The following is an 18,004-nucleotide window of genomic DNA, read 5'->3' as shown; positions in this document are numbered from 1 at the left end:
TTGCTGACTGGCGAGCTGCTATGCATCAGGAATTTTTGGCACTACAACAGAACAATACTTGGAGCCTAGTTCCTCCTTCTCCTACAGCTAATGTGCTCGGTTGTCGATGGGTTTTCCGTACTAAAACCAAAGCCAATGGCTCGCTTGACAGAAGAAAAGCACGTTTGGTCACTAAGGGATTTCACCAGCAGCACGGTTTGGATTATCATGAGACTTTCAGCCTTGTGGTCAAGCCATCCACAATTAGATTATGTAACAACCCGTTCATTCTTTCTGACGTAAGCAAATTTTGAGGATGAAAATCATGTAATAGTCTGCCTTTCCCTCTAGTGACTACAAGCCTCGTTATGCGTGCTGAACCTCGATGGCGTGTTTCTAAAGATACTAAGTGATTTCTAAAGTACGCCTAGTGTTTTAAATGCACTGAAAATATTTATATGAGGTATTTCTAGTGTTATTGAACTAAACTTGATTTTAAATAAGACAATTATAATATTTTTGAAGAGTTCCAAAAATATTATAATTGTCGAAAATTATTTTAATATCATTATTAAAATGATTTCAGTTATTTAAAATATTATGAGATTTAAATTATGTTGAAAACTCTAATTAAATTAAATGATTTTATTCTTTTAAAGATATTAAATAAGACTTCATCATTTTATTAATGATGAATGAATATTATTTTATAAACTAAAGTTTAGTTTAAATAATATTTTTCCTTAATTCCTATCAGTGCTTTTAATTAAGCTAATGTTTACGCATTTTCAAATCAGTGTTTTGATTCCCCACCATTAGATCGTCTTGAAGATCCCCAAGATGAAGGGCCTGGGTTAAATACTCAAGCCCCCTCTCTTTCTCCCTCACTTTTTCCTCCCCTCTCTCTCTCTCCTCCCTCTCCCTCTCACCCGATTCTTCCTTCTCCAACCCAACGCCGCCGCATGCCGCATGCCGCCTGGCCTTACCACCACCACCACCGGCGTCCTCTCATGCCGGCAAGCTTCCACCACTGAAGCCAGCCCCCCACGCGCATCCCTCTCTCTCTTCTCACGGTAAGCAACCAAAATGGGTAAAACCCATTTCTCCTCCTTGTGTCGCGCGGCAACCCTCGTTCACCGTGCACCACCATGAGCTCCCCCTTCCCTCTCCCTTCCTCCTCCACTTGACCTGAGGCCCATAGCCTCTCTCACACGCATGGGAGTTTTCCCCCCCTCACGCACGGGTGTATCACCCCTGCGCCACCGTGCGCGGCTACCTAGGCCACCGCACCACCACCAGAGCTTCCTCTGGCCACCATCAGCCTACCCCAACCACCCATAGCCTCGATCTACCCCTCACGCATGCCCACTCTCTCTCACTTTCTCACGGACTCTCCCTCCATCCCAAGCTAGATCCGCCACCGTGCTGCCTCCACCTCGCCACCATATCTCCACTAGAAACACCCTAAGCCTCCCATGGCCAGCCCCCGACCAGCCAAGCCCTCCCTCTGTTTTCCCACGTCGAGAGCCACGGCCTTAGCTCCTCCATGAGCCGTCGTGTCTCCGACGTGTGCCACCTTGGCACCACCACGAGACCACCACTCCAAGACCACGACCCGACCCTCCTACGCCTAGACTCGCACCTCAGCCACCTTCAATGGCCAAGACAGACACTGCACGTGGCTAACCACCGCTATACACGACTAGATATGCCGTGTTCCGCCCCTCACCACCACCACGAGGCCACCATGAGCCATTCCAAGACCACACTTAGCTATCCAAACGCCCAAACAGTCACTATACGTGGGTTAGCTGCCACGTACAACCCTTCCGACGTCATCAACCGTGACGATCAGCTAGCAACGCATTGGTTATCCCGTCGATGGTATAACCCTCTATCCCTCGTTATTTATATTATTAGTTGGTTGGTTAGGTTGTGGACTGTGCTATTAGTATTGTGGAGTTGTTGTGTAGTATGGAGATGTGATGTGCTGTGTATGTGAAGTGTTGGGCATATCTGTGTAGTGTGCAGTGAAGTGTTGTGGACTATGTTGTAATGATGGCGTGGCATCGTGTGGATTAGGAAGAGAGTGTGTACTCTCATGGCATAGTATGGGATAAGGAGAGTATATGTAAAATATACCCTCATGGCGTAATGTGGAATGAGAAGAGTACACGCGGAGTGAACTCTGTGTGGCATGGCATTGTGTAGATTGAGAAGGGAGTACACGTGGAGTGTACCCTATGCGATGGAATGATCCACCATATGGCATGTGCGCCATAGTTGTGATGTGGCGTAGTGTGTATGAAGGGAGTACACGCGAAGTGTACTCCATGAGGTGCAGCGATATACCTTGTGGCGTGTCGCAGAGATAAGGATGATTATGTGGTTGATGGGCGTAGAGCGTGATGAGTAGTGTCGGAAACTGTGGAACAGTGTCCTGAAGTAGTTATGTTATAGCCTGTAGTATGAGGTGATGAGCGTCACCGTGAAGTTGACTCGTGGCTGGGAGTATGGGTGAAATAGCAAAACAAGTGTAAGAGTGGGCAGCGGAAGCATGATTGGGGAATGTCACGAAGTGACATGGTTACTGACAGTCATGCTTGTGATGGGTGAGAAGTTAGTGTAGAAATGACGTAGCAGGAACGTGACGGGATGTCACGATGTGACGGGATGTCACGATGTGACAGGAGTACGTGAGGGACCGTACTCACAATGAGTTAGGAGTTGACGTAGCAGGATGTCGGGTGATGTGACAAGGTCAAGGTGTAGGTTGGGAGTAGTCTCAAGCTATATGACGTGACGTACGGCGTAGTTGTGAATGGAGTCTTGTTGTGTTAAGTGTTGGGATAAACTATCAAAAGGAACGGGTAGCATGAAAAGTCATGCTAGCCTGGTTAAGAGAAAGTTGGTATCAAAGTATGGTGCTTGTCCCTACGAGCATGTTACCAATATATTATATGTTGGTCTTAGGTGATAAAAGGGTATGGTACATGTGTAATCCAGTGAGACACATGTGTCGAATGGATTCACCATATGTAATGGGTAATTTTTCCTAAGCATAGTTCCACGGTGCTTAAGCCTCAGAGTTGGCTTAGACCCGTGTGGCGTGTATGGATGGGAATGAAGATTTAGTGTGGGCCAAGATGCATAGAGGCAGTGGCGGGTGTATTGTCTAGGATTGGAATGCGTGATTCCGTCAGTCGGACTCATGCGTCGGTATGTGGTCAACAAGAAAAGTAAGATGAAGGTCTTAATGTCTTAATCTTATGGTGAATTATGGGTTCACCTTAGGGGATGAGCACTTGAAGTAGAACGTCGAGTTTGGAAGAGATAGTGGCCGTGAATGAACCCCGAAGGTTTTAGCATAGTAAATGGCACGTAAGAGCATGGGATAAAAGGAGAGTGTTCCAAGTGAAGTGCATCTCTATTTCTAGTTTAAGTTGCTTATGCATTAGATAGAGAATGACGTCCATGTTATGTGTATGCATGTAGGTTGCCATCTGACATGCACATGAATGGACTGCATGGTATGAAAATAGCATGGAATCCAGGTAAGTATTATGTTCATACTCTTATAGAGTTTTCTAAAATATACGAAAAAGAAAACAAAACACTTTCTCTTTACGAGGCCTTATGAATTGACACGAAAGACATTTTATAAAAACATACTAAGTATAAGTGTTCGAAGGTATAAGTATGTAACGACCTCTCCTTGACAACCCCTTTTTACACACTCAAAATATTAATTGTACGCATATGGATGGATGACTATACGTTGTGTCTATTGTTTGTATTTTCCACAAAAAGAAATGTTAAGGCTTATTCCTGATGCTTTAAACTGATGCTTTAACTGACGCGAAGAAAGTATGTTGTTTTAAAAGGTCTATATGAACTGACATTTTAAGGATGCTATGAACTGATGTTTTATGGATGCCATGAAAGATGATGTTTAAGCCCATGCTTTCAAAGGATGTTTTTCTATGAACGAATTGTTAAATGAAAAGGACTGAACTGAAAGAAATGACTGAAATGAAATGAACGTTTACTGTATGAAAATAAGTAACGACCATATGAATGAATGAAAATGGTACCAATTAATCGGCAGATTGCAATGTCGGGTAAGTAGTACAGGTAGTGTACCCAGTGCTGCCCCCTGATTGAAAAAGGGATTACCAACCTGTGGCCACGGGCAGAGTCTGGGTCTAAAGGAAGACCGCTAACCCCAACACACGGGGTGTAACAGTGTGTACTGGCCAATGAAAGTGATAAGAAAGACTGTGTGAATGTATGAACGCATCACACTCTTTAAGAAGTGAAAGCACTGACGGGAGACATGTTTTACGAAAAAAAAGCCAATTTTTAAAGAAAAATCCCGTCCAGTGATGTTTTCAAATGAACGCACGTTTGCATGTGCGTATAGTATGTATGGTATGATGAATGCATGAATAAAAACCCATGTTGTTATATTTTAACTGTATGAAGTAATGCTTACGAGTCATCGACTCATTTTAGTTTTTATGCATGCCCCTCCCCCACTGGAACCGAATGAGAAGTACGCATCAGCACGGACACGGCCCATGAGGAAGAGCATGGAAGTCTAGGCATGAGAGTTTAATTGTAGGAGAGGCCTTTTTATTTTAAAGATTGATGTTTTTCCGTTGTAAACCTCTTTTATTCTCAAAGTACATTTTATTTTATAACGTAGAGTCTTGCACCCTGGGTATGGAAATAAAAAGTTTTAAATCGAAAGGTAATTCCCGTCGTCCTTTCTAAAAATCATTTTATAAAAAGTCTCACAACAAGGATAGGCGTTACAGATTAATACTCTCTATTGCAATTACTCGTGCTTGGCCATTAAGACAGCTTGATATAGAAAACGCCTTCTTATATGGTTCCTTAACTGATGAAGTATATATGCAGCAACCTCAGGGATTTGTGGACCAAGCTCAACCAAACTACATTTGTAAGTTGCACAAGACCATCTATGGCCTCAAGCAGGCGCCAAGAGCATGGTTTGCTCAACTAAGCAGTTGGTTGCTCAACTATGGCTTCAATTCCTCTAAGGCAGATCCCTCTCTTTTCATATTCAACCACAATAAAGTTTAGCTTTATTTTCTAGTCTATGTCGATGACATAGTGCTCACTTCATCTCATCAGTCTGCTATTGATACTCTCATTCAAGACTTAAGCCGTGCCTTCCCAGTTAAAGATCTCGGCACTCTCTCTTACTTTCTTGGTCTTGAGGTTGATCATCTGTCAAACAGATTGCTATTGTCTCAGAGGAAGTACATTAAGTCCCTACTTACTTGAAGCAAGATGCTTCTTGCCAAACCCATTTCCTCTCCTATGGCAGACTCACTGAAGCTGTCCAAACATGATTCACCAGATTTTGATGATCCCACACTATATAGAAGCATTGTTGGAGGGCTTCATAACTTGTCTTTCACTCGACCAGAAATTTCTTTTGTAGTGAATAAGGTATGCCAATTTATGCATAACCCAAAGACCTCACATTGGACTGTCGTCAAACGCATTCTAAGGTACCTCAAGGCTACAATCAATTTTGGCCTGCTCTTCAAACCACAAACCAGTTTTCAACTTCATACATATTCAGATGCGGATTGGGGGGCTATCCCGATGACCATAGATCATCTGGAGGCTATTGCATCTACTTGGGTCATCATCTCATCTCGTGGAGTTAAAAAAAAAAACAGAGCACTGTGTCTTGCTCATCAATTGAGGCAGAGTAAAAATCTCTTGCCTCCTCTGCCGCTGAAACCATATGGTTACAAACTGTCCTTCGTGACTTAGGCATACCTCTGTCCAAAGCTCCAAATCTATGGTGCGATAACATAGGCGTCACGTACCTCTCAGTGAATCCAGTATATCACCCTAAGACCAAGCATATGGACATTGACTTCCACTTCGTAAGAGATCGGGTCGCTACCAAAGCCTTAAAAGTTAATTTCTGCAGCTCCAAGGATCAAATAGTAGACGTGTTTACTCAATTTCATCATCTTGGAATGAGCCTCAATGTGGTTGACACCCTATTGGACTCAAAGGGGTGTATTAGCATAACTGACTCAACACTGGAGCATTTCAACAAACAGCAGACGAGCATGCACTGCACATCAGCTACACCAGAGAGGCAGAGTGGTGGTTCACGCCATTTACACATAATATTCTTTCTAGAATAGCACAATAGACAATTCTGTTATTATTCTCTCAAGATATTGTCACCGTATTATTGCTTTATTCTTGTCCTATTCTGTGTATAAAAACCACAAATGCTCAATGAGAAATTAAGGAAGTTTCTCGCCTATCTCCTTCTGTTGACACGTAGAATATACCGCACAATCAAACAGCGCGCTCGATCATCCTCCACCACGCCTGAAAAAGGTACCTGGCCTACTGCGAGACTTTGTAGAAACTAGAAGTTAATACTTGTCGAATTCTGAGAGAAACGGGTTGAGTACGGAGTCTTGTCGATTGAATATATACATAATTTTGGACCGTCTCTAAACATTCAAATTACTGGTTCGAATTCTTTCCTTGACGACTTCAGATTCCCACAGCCATTCGTGTCCCCCATTTGGGACAGGTTAGGCTGCATAAAATGGATGCATCTTGAAGACCAAGACTTTTCTGTAGCTGACATAGACAAATAAATGTAACATAAAGAGTTTTTACTTGAGTCCTACGTACGTCTGTGGTTAAGAATCCTGATCTGGGTTTTTTTTTTCCTGCAAGAGATGGTAGTTGTCACAAATTATGCATTCATGTCAATGGAGTGATTGACGGTGAAGAGGTCATCGGCAAATGGTATAGGACATTGTCTAAAACTCAACAATTCCAAGGCATAAATGAAGGCGTATGTGAGAGATGGTAATGCAAGCATATCAGTGTTAAACCATAGAGTTGGTTCAATTTCTCGTTTTTTAATTACCCAAATGAATTTCTTGGATGCAAAAGATTGCAAAGCTTTTATGGCTCCCATATTGCTGCTACTTGGTTTTTTCTCATCTGGCCTAGAACTAACAGGTGCCCTAATACTCTCTCTCTGTGTCTCTGCATATTGCATCGCCTAATCTTTTGATGTTGAGCTCTAAATTGGTCTGAGATGTGAGAATCCAAGAAGCTCTAGCTTCTCTGTCTCAGACTTCACCCTTAATCAGTAGTCCTCATATGACTATTTTGATCCAAAAAGGCCTGTTTGAACTAAGAATTTAGTGTAATTTTTTCTGTTTTCTTGAAAATGTAGTTGTTCATGGGGTTTGGCTTTACTTCTTCTGCAACTGTTTCCGAGTGATGGAATCAGTATTGTTCATAGAATTATCTTCTGCAAGTACTTTAGACCAAAATGGTTACTTATCATTTTTATACTTTGTTCCTAAAATCTTTGTTTAGGAACATTTTAACCTGCCAATACCTAATTAAACTAAAAACTCATCATATCTTAGCCCAATTTTGATATGCAGGCGCACAATCTGTTGGCGTATGCTATGGAAGAAATGGCAACAATCTCCCATCTGAAGCAGATGTTATAAATCTATGCAAAAGAAATGGCATTGGAAGGATGCGGATTTATGAACCAAACCAACCAACTCTGAACGCCCTTAGAGGATCAAACATTGAGCTAATCATCAGCATCCCCAACAACAACCTTCAAGCCCTCACTGATGCTGCGACAGCAACAAAATGGGTCCAGAACAACGTAAGAAACTACTGGCCTGATGTCAAATTCCGATACATTGCTGTCGGGAACGAAGTACATCCAAGTGATGCTGAAGCCCAATTTGTTTTACCTGCCATGCAAAAGATAAGCAATGCAATTGCAGCTGCAGATTTACAGGACCAAATCAAGGTGTCAACATCCATTGACACAACTTTGGTGGAAAATGCATATCCTCCATCACAAGGCTCCTTCATTGGTGGCGCAGCAAGTTCATTTATAAAGCCAATCGTCGATTTCCTCGTTAGCAATGGAGCACCATTTCTAGTCAATGTGTATCCCTACTTTGCCTATACCAAGAACCCTCAAAGCATTTCCCTTCCATATGCCTTGTTTACTTCTCCAGGGGTTGTGTTCACAGACCCAGAAGGTAATCGTGGGTACCAGAATCTTTTTGATGCATTGTTGGATGCTCATTACTCTGCTCTTGGGAAAGCTGGTGCACCTAATCTGCAAATCGTTGTATCAGAGAGCGGTTGGCCATCAGAAGGGGTTGATGGAGCAAGCGTAGAAAATGCAGGCACTTTCTACAAGAATTTGATTAATCATGTGAAGGGTGGGACTCCAATGAGGCCTGGACAAGCAATAGAAACTTATTTGTTTGCCATGTTTGATGAAAACCTGAAGACTTCAGAAATTGAGAGACATTTTGGTCTCTTCTCCCCGAGCCAACAACCCAAGTACCAAATCAGTTTTGGCGATGCCAATAAATATACTTACATGTATATTGCTCTAAATAACAGTGTCTTGATGCGATGTATTCAATAATCTAAATGTAACGTTCCACAACTACTCTTTTAATGAATAAATAAGTTATCTACAACATGCCCACGAGTTCATATCTTTGTGCAGTATCTTGACAAGAATAAAAATAAAAAACAGACAGATCAAAAAGATATTATGAACTACTATTTTTGTGTAGAATTACTATTTATCTTAAAAGTTTAAACTATTAAAAGAAGTAGATTTAATTATTTATATTATATTCTTAACGTGTTGCACGAACAAATGTCCTATAGGCAGCTTGCCTTGTGGTCGATATCCTACCACCAAGTTGAGGCATGGTCTAGTGGGCATGATTGAATAATGACTTTTCCTTGACCCTCTCCGCTTCCCTATAAATCACTCTCCATTCACGTGAAATAGATAGTATTATTTAGAGTAAAACATAGAATATTTTAGTCAATTTACCTATCAATATGATGTGAAATGACTAATATGGTGGGATCTTATTCCTTCTCGAACACAGCTTTAGGATTATCCAAACCTTATTATAAAGCCCTTTCATAAAAGTGATATATAAAGTGGATTATTTAACCTTGGAACATGATACATCTGATATATATATATATATATATAAATGAATATTAATCTTATTTACAAATCAAGTGGCTGATGGTGGTTATATGCATGCAAGGAACATGTGTTATATACCCACGTCTAGGATCTTAATTAATCCCTTTTATATCATATTTATATGAAATAGTTTCTTCCTTTCAAATGGACTTGCATATATGTGATACCAAGGATCGATCCATTAATCTACTTGTTTGTTGGGTTAATTAATTTGCTCCTCCCAACATCTATCCTTATTTCACTTCAAACCTGACAACTGACGTCATGTATTTAGAATTTGAGAAGTGCTACAGTCGTAAAGAGATTTCGCAAAAATAAATTTACAAACTGACGTGATCTCATGTGAGATGTTAGATTTATTTTATAATAAAAGTTACTTTACTGTCTAGCATACCACTTTAAACCATATCAATTTGTGAATTTACTTTTGTGAAATCTTTTTGTGGTTAAAGCATTTCTCTTAGGATTTTAGCACCCAAACAGACACACGCAGGATTAGCATCATAGATTGATATTTCCTCCAATAACATCGGTGGCTTTCTAAATCTATCTTCCAAGTGTAGAAGCTATTAAAGTAGTACATGGAGGAGTTCCAAGGTCATTTCCATAGGAACAACAGTATTCATGCGGAAGTAAACATATAATGAGTTGCATTTTGTACAATGAACGTGTTTGAGAAAGGAGTTTTTACATAGCTAAAGAGAGAAACAAGAATATATGCTTATGATCTGGTGTGGAGGGTATTGAGGAAATGATGGTTATGATCTTTCTATAAAATGGTTTTTTGGTTGTTTGCAAATTGAAGGAAGTGAAACAAATGAATATTAGAGAGGTGTGTGCAAGAAAATTCTAAATTGCAGGAAAATAAATACCTAACAGATAAAGTATCAAACACCTAAGCTGCAGGTACCCTTTCACAGATTGTTAATGAAAAATGCTCAAATCCCTCTTTACTCAACTACCAACCCATTCGTAAGGATCATGGTTGGAAGATGTGTTAAATCATGCACAAGTTATGTCTTAGCCAACTTCCCTTATGAGTTGCAAAGCTAGATGTACAATGAAAGAAGTCTATAAAAAACTTGCATCAGCTCAAGTATCAGTTATGCCTAACAGTTACAATAGATCAGGATTCATGAGAAAGAATTCCAAACTTCTCCGAATATAATAACAATGCAACTCAATAAGTTGTGAAATGAAAATCAATGGAAAAAGGGCAAATGAAACCAATCTGTTTCTGGGTTACTCCCCAAAACCTAAGCTTAGAAATTTAGCCTAACATCTTTGAATCCAAATACTCTATCCCCCTTTCAGAATCTTCCCAAAATAGCAAAATGAAGAATAAATTTGTCCAAACAAAAGTCTGAAAAACCACCAAAAATAGAACCACCAAACGAAAATCGAAAATCCCCTTTTATACCCTATGCGACTTTTTTCTCTTCCCTTTATTGGTTGGCTGGTTCTGCACCCTTTTAGACCACAATCCTACGCTGCCTTTCCACTTCCTCATGCATGAGTCTACTGCCCAGCTTGAGGCCAGCTCCTATGCCTTCCACTCCCACGCCCCATTCCAAAACTTCATCCTTCTTTCGTTTTTTTTTTTTTTTTTTTTTTTTTTTTTGTTTTGTTTTGGCTCATAGTCCCTTAGCCCATGTTCTAGTGCATTCTTTTAGGTGTTGCCGTGCTAGTTGGGTATTTCCAAGAATACCCTTGTGTTTCTTTTCCAATAGTGCCCTGCAACATATAAGTAAGATATGAGATGAGTAAAATTTGGGATATTAATTTTTGATGTGGAACAACTGCATTATAAATCTTTTCAAGTGCAAAATATCAGAATTTATCAATTAACTCAAGTATCATAATCTACTGCATAATTAAGTGTTTAACTCAATTTTTGGTTAAACGATTTATTCACTTAAACAGCTTAATCATGCAGTTTTAACACTTTATCACACCCCCTCAACTAGCTTTTTGCTAGTCTCTAGCAAATAATGCAATAAAAAAAATGAAGGATCCAAGAGTGAGCCATTGAACTCAAAATTTTTTACAAAGGATCAAATCATATTGAGGTCTTGGGTATTAGAATGTAGTCAGGTTAGGTTATAGCTCAACACAAAGGCTTATAAAATTCTCAAGAACTCAAACAAGAAAAATGTATTTAAAGATCTTTGAGTGCATCAAGTGTGTGAACAGATTATAAATTGTTGATTTCAAGATTTCTCACAATAGTTTTAGCCTAGCAACTTTTTCAAGAAAAAACAAAAAGTTTTACTCTAATTCAAAACCATTATATTGGTGGCTTTTACTCTATCACACTTTGAAAGACTCCATTTTTTTTTCTTTTTTTTTTTAAGGAGAATCCTGGTGATAGTCAGCCTTTTCTAATGTACTTGCACCAATTATTTTTCTTGATCTCTGGCCTGTCCCTTTTCTCAAATATTTGTACCTCCAGTTTTTTTTTTTTTTTAGTGGAGTATCTCTTTCACTTTTCCTAGACCATTAAGATATGGTTCATTGTAGTTCTTGTTAGTTTCTTTAGATGAAACCACTGATTGACATCAAACAAACAACATAAGTATCTGCTTGTGTCTATTAAGGTCATCAATCAATAGCTTTGAAATACATTACCTAAGTTTGAGTTGCTAAGAATATCATAAGGTCCTGTGTTGAACTTAAACCTATACCAATGGGAATTAGTGTAGCCCAAGATTGCAACTATCTGATCTTAAGTAGAGAAGTGTGAAAACAGTAACTTGGCAGCAAAAAGAAAAAAAATTAAGACCCCACAATTATAAATCCTGAGAGACTAGGTGGTAGAAGACTCTCATTACCCCCAACTAAAAATGGGCAGTGTCCTCACTGCAAAACATGAATAAAACAAGGTAAGAAAGAAAATAGGGCCGAAGGGAATATCTGAGATGGCTGAAGGGATCATGAAAGTAAAAATGAAACTAGAAAAAAAAAACAAACAGTGCTAAACCTAAAAAGATAGAATGAAGAAAAAGAAAAAGAAAACAAAAGAAAAGAAAGAAAGAAAAAGAACATAGAAGTGAAATAAAGAACAAAAAAAAAAAAAAAGAAAAATTAAAGCAAAATAGAAATAAACTAAGTATCATTAGAATGAGTAGGATCTTGCAAAGGAATGGAAGTATCCTCAGGTGAAAGTTTTGTCAAAAATTGTTTAAGGCGTTGGCCATTTACTTTGAAAGAATTTCCATTTTGTGGATTAGTAATCTCAACAGTTTCATGTGAAAACACAACTTTAACTAAATAAGGGTCACTCCACCTCAATCTTAATTTGCTTGGAAATAGATGGAGGCGAGAATAAGTAGAACTTGTTCATTGGGCTCAAAATTCTTTCTCTGGATGTGCTTGTCATGTAACATCTTCATGCGCTCCTTTGACATTTGGAATTGTCATATGCATCTCGTCTAAGCTCATCCAACTCTGAAATCTGAAACTTTCTCACAGAACTAGCATGGTCAATGGAAAAATTGAATTGTTTAACAGACCAATATACCTTATGTTCATGCTTAACGGGAAGATGACATGTTTTTCCGTATACCAAGTGATAAGGGGACATGTTAAGAGAGGTTTTAAAAGTTGTCATATAAGTCCAAAGTGTATCAATCAGTCTTAAAGACCAATCTTTTCTGTTGGGGTTGACTATTTTTTCTAAGATGTGCTTAAGCTCCTTTTTAGTTAATTCAACTTGCCCATTTGTTTGAGGGTGATATGGAGTGGAAACCTTATGGTGTATACCATATTTTTTCATGAGGGTAGCAAAGGATTTTTTGCAAAAATGGGTTCCATTATCACTAATGATAACTCTAGGCATGCCAAATCTAGCAGAAATGTTTTCTTTCAAGAACTTAAGCACTACCTTATGGTCATTTGTTTTACATGGAATGGCTTCAACCCACTTAGAAACATAATCAACTGCCACTAGGATATATAAATAACCAAAAGATGGAAATGACCCGATAAAATCAATCCCCCAACAATAAAAAATCTCAATGACTAAAATGGGTTGTAAAGGCATCATGTTCCTCTTAATGATTGTACTTAGTTTTTTATATGGCTCACAAGTTTTGCAAAAATTTTACGCATCCTTAAACATTTGAGGCCAATGAAAACCACTTTGTAAAATTTTTGCAATGATTTTATGTGCTGAAAAATGTCCCCCACAAGCCTCAGTATGACAAAAGGAAAGAACAGCTTGTATTTCTTGATCAGGCACACATTTCCTTATGATTTGGTCAAACAATATTTAAACAAATAAGGATCATCATAGAAGAATGAATTTACCTCATGCTTAAATTTTCATATGTCTTGAGCACTCCAATTGGGTGGAGTTTGTCCTGTTACCAAAAAATTAACTCTATCAACAAACCAAGGCAGATTTTCAACTGACATTAATTGTTCATCAAGAAAAGAGTCAAGAATAGAGACAATGTGCTTATTTTAGCAAATGTAAGCCTAGACAAGTGGTCGGTAACTACGTTTTCAGCACCTTTTTTGTCCTTGATGATAAGGTCGAATTCTTGGAGAAGAAGAATCCATTGGATCAATCTTGGTTTAGCATCTTTCTTCGACAATGGATACTTTAACGCTGCATGATCAGTAAAAATAACCATTGGAGAACCAAAAATATAAGTTCGTAACTTGTCTAATGCAAAAACTACAACAAGCAGTTCTTTTTCTGTGGTAGAATAATTTCTTTAGGCTTCATTTAGAGTTCTACTTGCATAAGAAATGACATGTTGGAACTTATTTCTACGCTGTCCAAGTACAGCTCCTATGGCTACATCACTAATATCACACATTATCTTAAAAGGAATAGACCAAACAGGGGGCTGCATGATAGGGGTTGTAGTAAGTAAAATTTTTAGCTTATCAAAAGTATTTTGACAGGAAGAGGTCCATTCAAAAGGAACATCATGCATAAGTAACTCACACAAGGGCTTAGAGATTGAACTAAGATTTTGAATGAACTTCCTATAAAACCCAGCATGCCTAAGAAATGATCTGATTTCCTTTACTGTTTTGAGTATAGGAAGTTTGGAGATAAGCTCAATCTTAGCTTTATCAACCTCAATATCTCAGGATGAGACTATGTAACCAAGAACTATGCCTTGTTGAACCATGAAATGACACTTTTCCCAATTGAGAAGCAAATGCTTCTCTTCACACCTAGCTAAAACAACTTGTAAGTTAGTCAAACATGCATAAAAAGAACAGCCAAATACTGAAAAATCATCCATGAATCAAAACTGTTTTTAATCATGTCGCTGAAAATACTATGCATACATCTTTGGAAAGTAGCTGGTACATTATATAGTCCAAAAGGCATTCTTCTAAATGCAAAAGTGCCAAACGGGCAGGTAAAAGTTGCTTTCTCCTGATCTTCAGGTGCTATTTCTATTTGTTAGTAACCAGAAATCCATCAAGAAAGCAATAGAAATCATGGCCAGCAACTTTTTCTAACACTTGATCAAGGAAGGGCAAAGGAAAATGATCTTTCCTAGTGGTGGCATTCAACTTCCTATAATCTATACACATTCGCCAACCAGTAGAAATCCTAGTTGGAATTAGTTCATTCTTATCATTTTTCACAATAGTAAGCCTAGTTTTTTTTGGACCTATATGAATGGGACTTACCCACTTGCTCTCCGCAATAGGGTAGATAATTCCAACATCAAGTAGTTTCAACACCTCTGTTTTTACTACCTCTTTCATGGTAGGATTTAGTCTCCTTTGCATCTCCCTAGAGATTTTAGTATTCTGTTCTAAATAAATCCTATGAGTGCCCACAAGAGGATTTATACCTTTTATATCTGTAATTGTCCAACCAATAGCACCTTTGTGCTGTCTCAAGACTTCCATTAGTTTACCTTCTTGATTATGAGTGAGCTGGGCTAAAATCACCATTGGGAAGGTGCTGTCAGGACCCAAAAATGCATACTTCAGGTCAGTCGGCAATGGCTTCAGCTTTAGTGTTGGGATTTCATCTACTGAAGGCTTTAAACTTGTTGTCAATGGCGGGAGTTGCTCAACTTTAGGCCTTCATTTAGCTTCAAATTTATTTTCTGCATTAAAAATAGGAGAAGCATCAGTGGGGGTGTCATTAATGATGAGATCACAAATATTTTCTAATTCAAATAGCAGGTTAGTGGGTTGATATGCCAAATAGGCCTCTTCCTCAAGGATACTTTCCAACAAATTGACTTCTTGTACATCTTCCAAGTCTTGATGTTGCCTACAAATATTAAAAATGTTTAGTTCGAGGGTCATGTTCCTAAAACTCAGCTTTAAAACACCACTCTTACAGTTTATCAGTGCATTTGAAGTAGCAAGAAAATGTCTTCCAAGAATCACATGTGCTTGAAAATAAGATTTTGGTGTCAAGTGAACATCCAACACAACAAAATCTAGAGGGTAAAACAAATTTATCCACTTGAACTAAGACATCCTCAACAACCCCTCTTGGCATTTTAATTAATCTGTCCACTAGTTGTAAAATGATTGGAGTTGGTTTTAATTCTCCCAAACCAAGCTGCTCATATACATTATAAGGCAGTAAATTCACACTTGAACTAAGATCTAACAATGCATGGCCAATTTTTGAACTTCCCATAACACAAGCAATTTAGTAAGAAAGGCTTTCTTTTGCACATTTAATTTTCTTTTAACAGTACATAAATCTTTTAGAAACCTAGTATAGGTAGGAATTTGTTGAATAGCATCCAACAAATGGATGTTAATTCTAACTTGCTTGAATATCTCTAAAATTTCAAATTGGTGTTTGTCTTTGTGCAGGGGAGCCAATCTTTGAGGAAAAGGAGCAGGTCCAGGACATGTAATCTTTTCAATTTTAGTTTTAGTTTGTTCAACCTTGCTCTTTCCAGCCTCATTTTGTACAGGTTTAGAGACCTTACCAGCCTTGTCTGAACCTTGAGCTGGAATGTTCACCACCCTACCATTTCTCAAAGTAGTGACTGCCTTCACTTACCTCACATTTGAACTCTCAACTGCCTCTTGAAGTGGCTGACTTTGTGGATTGGGCTGAGGTTGTGCAGGAATTTTCCTTTTTCTCGGGAGCTCCAGGCTATAGTCATCTTTGTAAGTGTGTTCCGAATGTCATTTATTGCTTGAGAATTTTGATTGTTGATTGTTGCTTGACCTTGCATAAATTGTTGCAAGGTGTTTGGCAGTTGATGCACCGTCTCCTCAAATCCTTTTTTTTCCATTGGAGGTGCTTGAATTGTGAGTTGAGAGGGTACTGGAGCCAATGTTGCTGGAGCTTCCTGCTGATCACTCCTCCAATTGAAATTTGGATGGCTCCTTCATCCTGGGTTGTAAGAATTAGAGTTAGGACCATGATATGGTTTATGTATCATATTTATATCATTAGATTGGTCCAACAATACTTTTTTGAAAGCATGGATCGTGGGACATTCATTAGTTGAATGTCCATGATCCTCACATATGTCACACTTCTCATAAATTTTAGGGACATCTTACACTTTATTTACTTTTTTCAATTCTATGGCTTCATTTTTCTGGACAACAAGGTTAATTTAGCATGCAAATCATCATCTTCCTTTAAAGTATATTTTCCATGACCAGACTCAACTTGCCTAGACCTATCATGCACATCAGCTGTGTCCCAAGATTGAGCATTTTCAGCAAGGTAATCAAAATATTAGAATGATTCATCAAGCTCTTTGTTGAAAAATTCTCCATTACACGTGGTTTGTACAAATTGGCGCATTTTAGGTGTCAAACTTTAATAAAAAAAAAACTTATCACTCGCCAATTTTCATAACCATGATGAGGACAAGCATTAAAAAGATCCTTGAACCTTTTCCAGCTTTGATAAAAAGTTTCAGGATATTTTTGGGTAAAGTTCATGATTTTTCTTTTAAGTGCATTTGTCCTATGTAATGGAAATAATTTCTTCAAAAATTCAGTTTGCATTTCCTGTCATGTGCCTATGGTTCTAGGTCTTAATGAATTCAACCACATTTTAGCCTTATCTTTCAAGGAAAATGGAAACAACTTTAGTCTAATAACCTCCTCAGTGCATGTCTAGTCCATAAATGTAGAACAAACCTATTCAAACTCTTTGATATGAAGGTAAGAGTTCTCGAATTCCATGCCATGAAAATGTGGAATCAATGGAATCATTCCAAGTTTGAAATTAAAGGCGTTTGCATTCAATGGTTGTATTATGTATAAGGGTGTGCTAGTTCTGATAGGTTGTAAGTAATCTCTGAGTATCATGTTCTGATTTACTACTTCCCTATCATGATTCTCATTTTTAGCCATGGTGCTATGAGTGTCAGAAGATGATTCAAGAGAAGATGGTGCTAGTGATTTTTTCCTAACCAATCGAGAAGTTTGGTCTTTGGTCCAACCAGTCATATAAACAAGAGCAGAAAATAAAGGAAAACGTAAGAAAAACAGAAAAAAAAAATTAAAAAAAAAAAAAAGAATGTCACTCAAGCTATGAAGAGGTTCACAACACTACAAATGTCTTCTCAGCAGCAAGGGAATGCTCTGATAAACACCAGTTGTCCCTGGTAACGGCGCCAAAAACTTGGTGGCTTTCTAAATCTGCTCACAAGTGTAGAAGCTATCAAAGTAGTACATGGAGGAGTTCCAAGGTTATTTCCATAGGGATAAAAATATTCATGCTAACCAAAAATATAATGAGTTGCATTTTATGCAATGAACGTGTTTGAGAAATGGGTTTTTACATAGCTAAGGAGAGAAACAAGCATATATATGCTTATGTACTAGTGTGGAGGGTATTGAGGAAAGGATGGTTATGATCTTTTTATAAAATGGTTTTCTAGGTGTTTGTAAATTGAAGGAAGTGAAACAAATGAATATTAGAGAGGTGTGTGCAAGAAAATTCGAAATTGCAGA

General features: G+C 38.3%; 1 protein-coding gene and 1 non-coding gene across 2 annotated transcripts; both read left to right on the top strand.

Moving 5' to 3' along the window:
* The first annotated feature begins 6,830 nt into the window (after positions 1 to 6,830).
* On the top strand, positions 6,831 to 8,537 carry LOC121241944 (glucan endo-1,3-beta-glucosidase-like). The gene is made up of 2 exons (XM_041139802.1): positions 6,831 to 7,023; positions 7,461 to 8,537. Exons 1-2 carry the CDS (start codon positions 6,846 to 6,848, stop codon positions 8,480 to 8,482), a joined length of 1,200 nt encoding a protein of 399 aa, XP_040995736.1. The 5' UTR covers positions 6,831 to 6,845; the 3' UTR covers positions 8,483 to 8,537.
* An 8,358-nt stretch (positions 8,538 to 16,895) lies between these two features.
* Positions 16,896 to 17,002, top strand: LOC121243790. Its single transcript, XR_005936277.1, has one exon. It is a non-coding gene; the product is annotated as a small nucleolar RNA R71 (small nucleolar RNA).
* The last annotated feature ends 1,002 nt before the right edge of the window (positions 17,003 to 18,004 follow it).

This window comes from Juglans microcarpa x Juglans regia, chromosome 8D, assembly GCF_004785595.1.
Source record: "Juglans microcarpa x Juglans regia isolate MS1-56 chromosome 8D, Jm3101_v1.0, whole genome shotgun sequence".
In the NCBI taxonomy this organism is placed as follows: Eukaryota; Viridiplantae; Streptophyta; class Magnoliopsida; order Fagales; family Juglandaceae; genus Juglans; species Juglans microcarpa x Juglans regia.
This window is presented reverse-complemented; position numbering and strand designations above follow the sequence as displayed.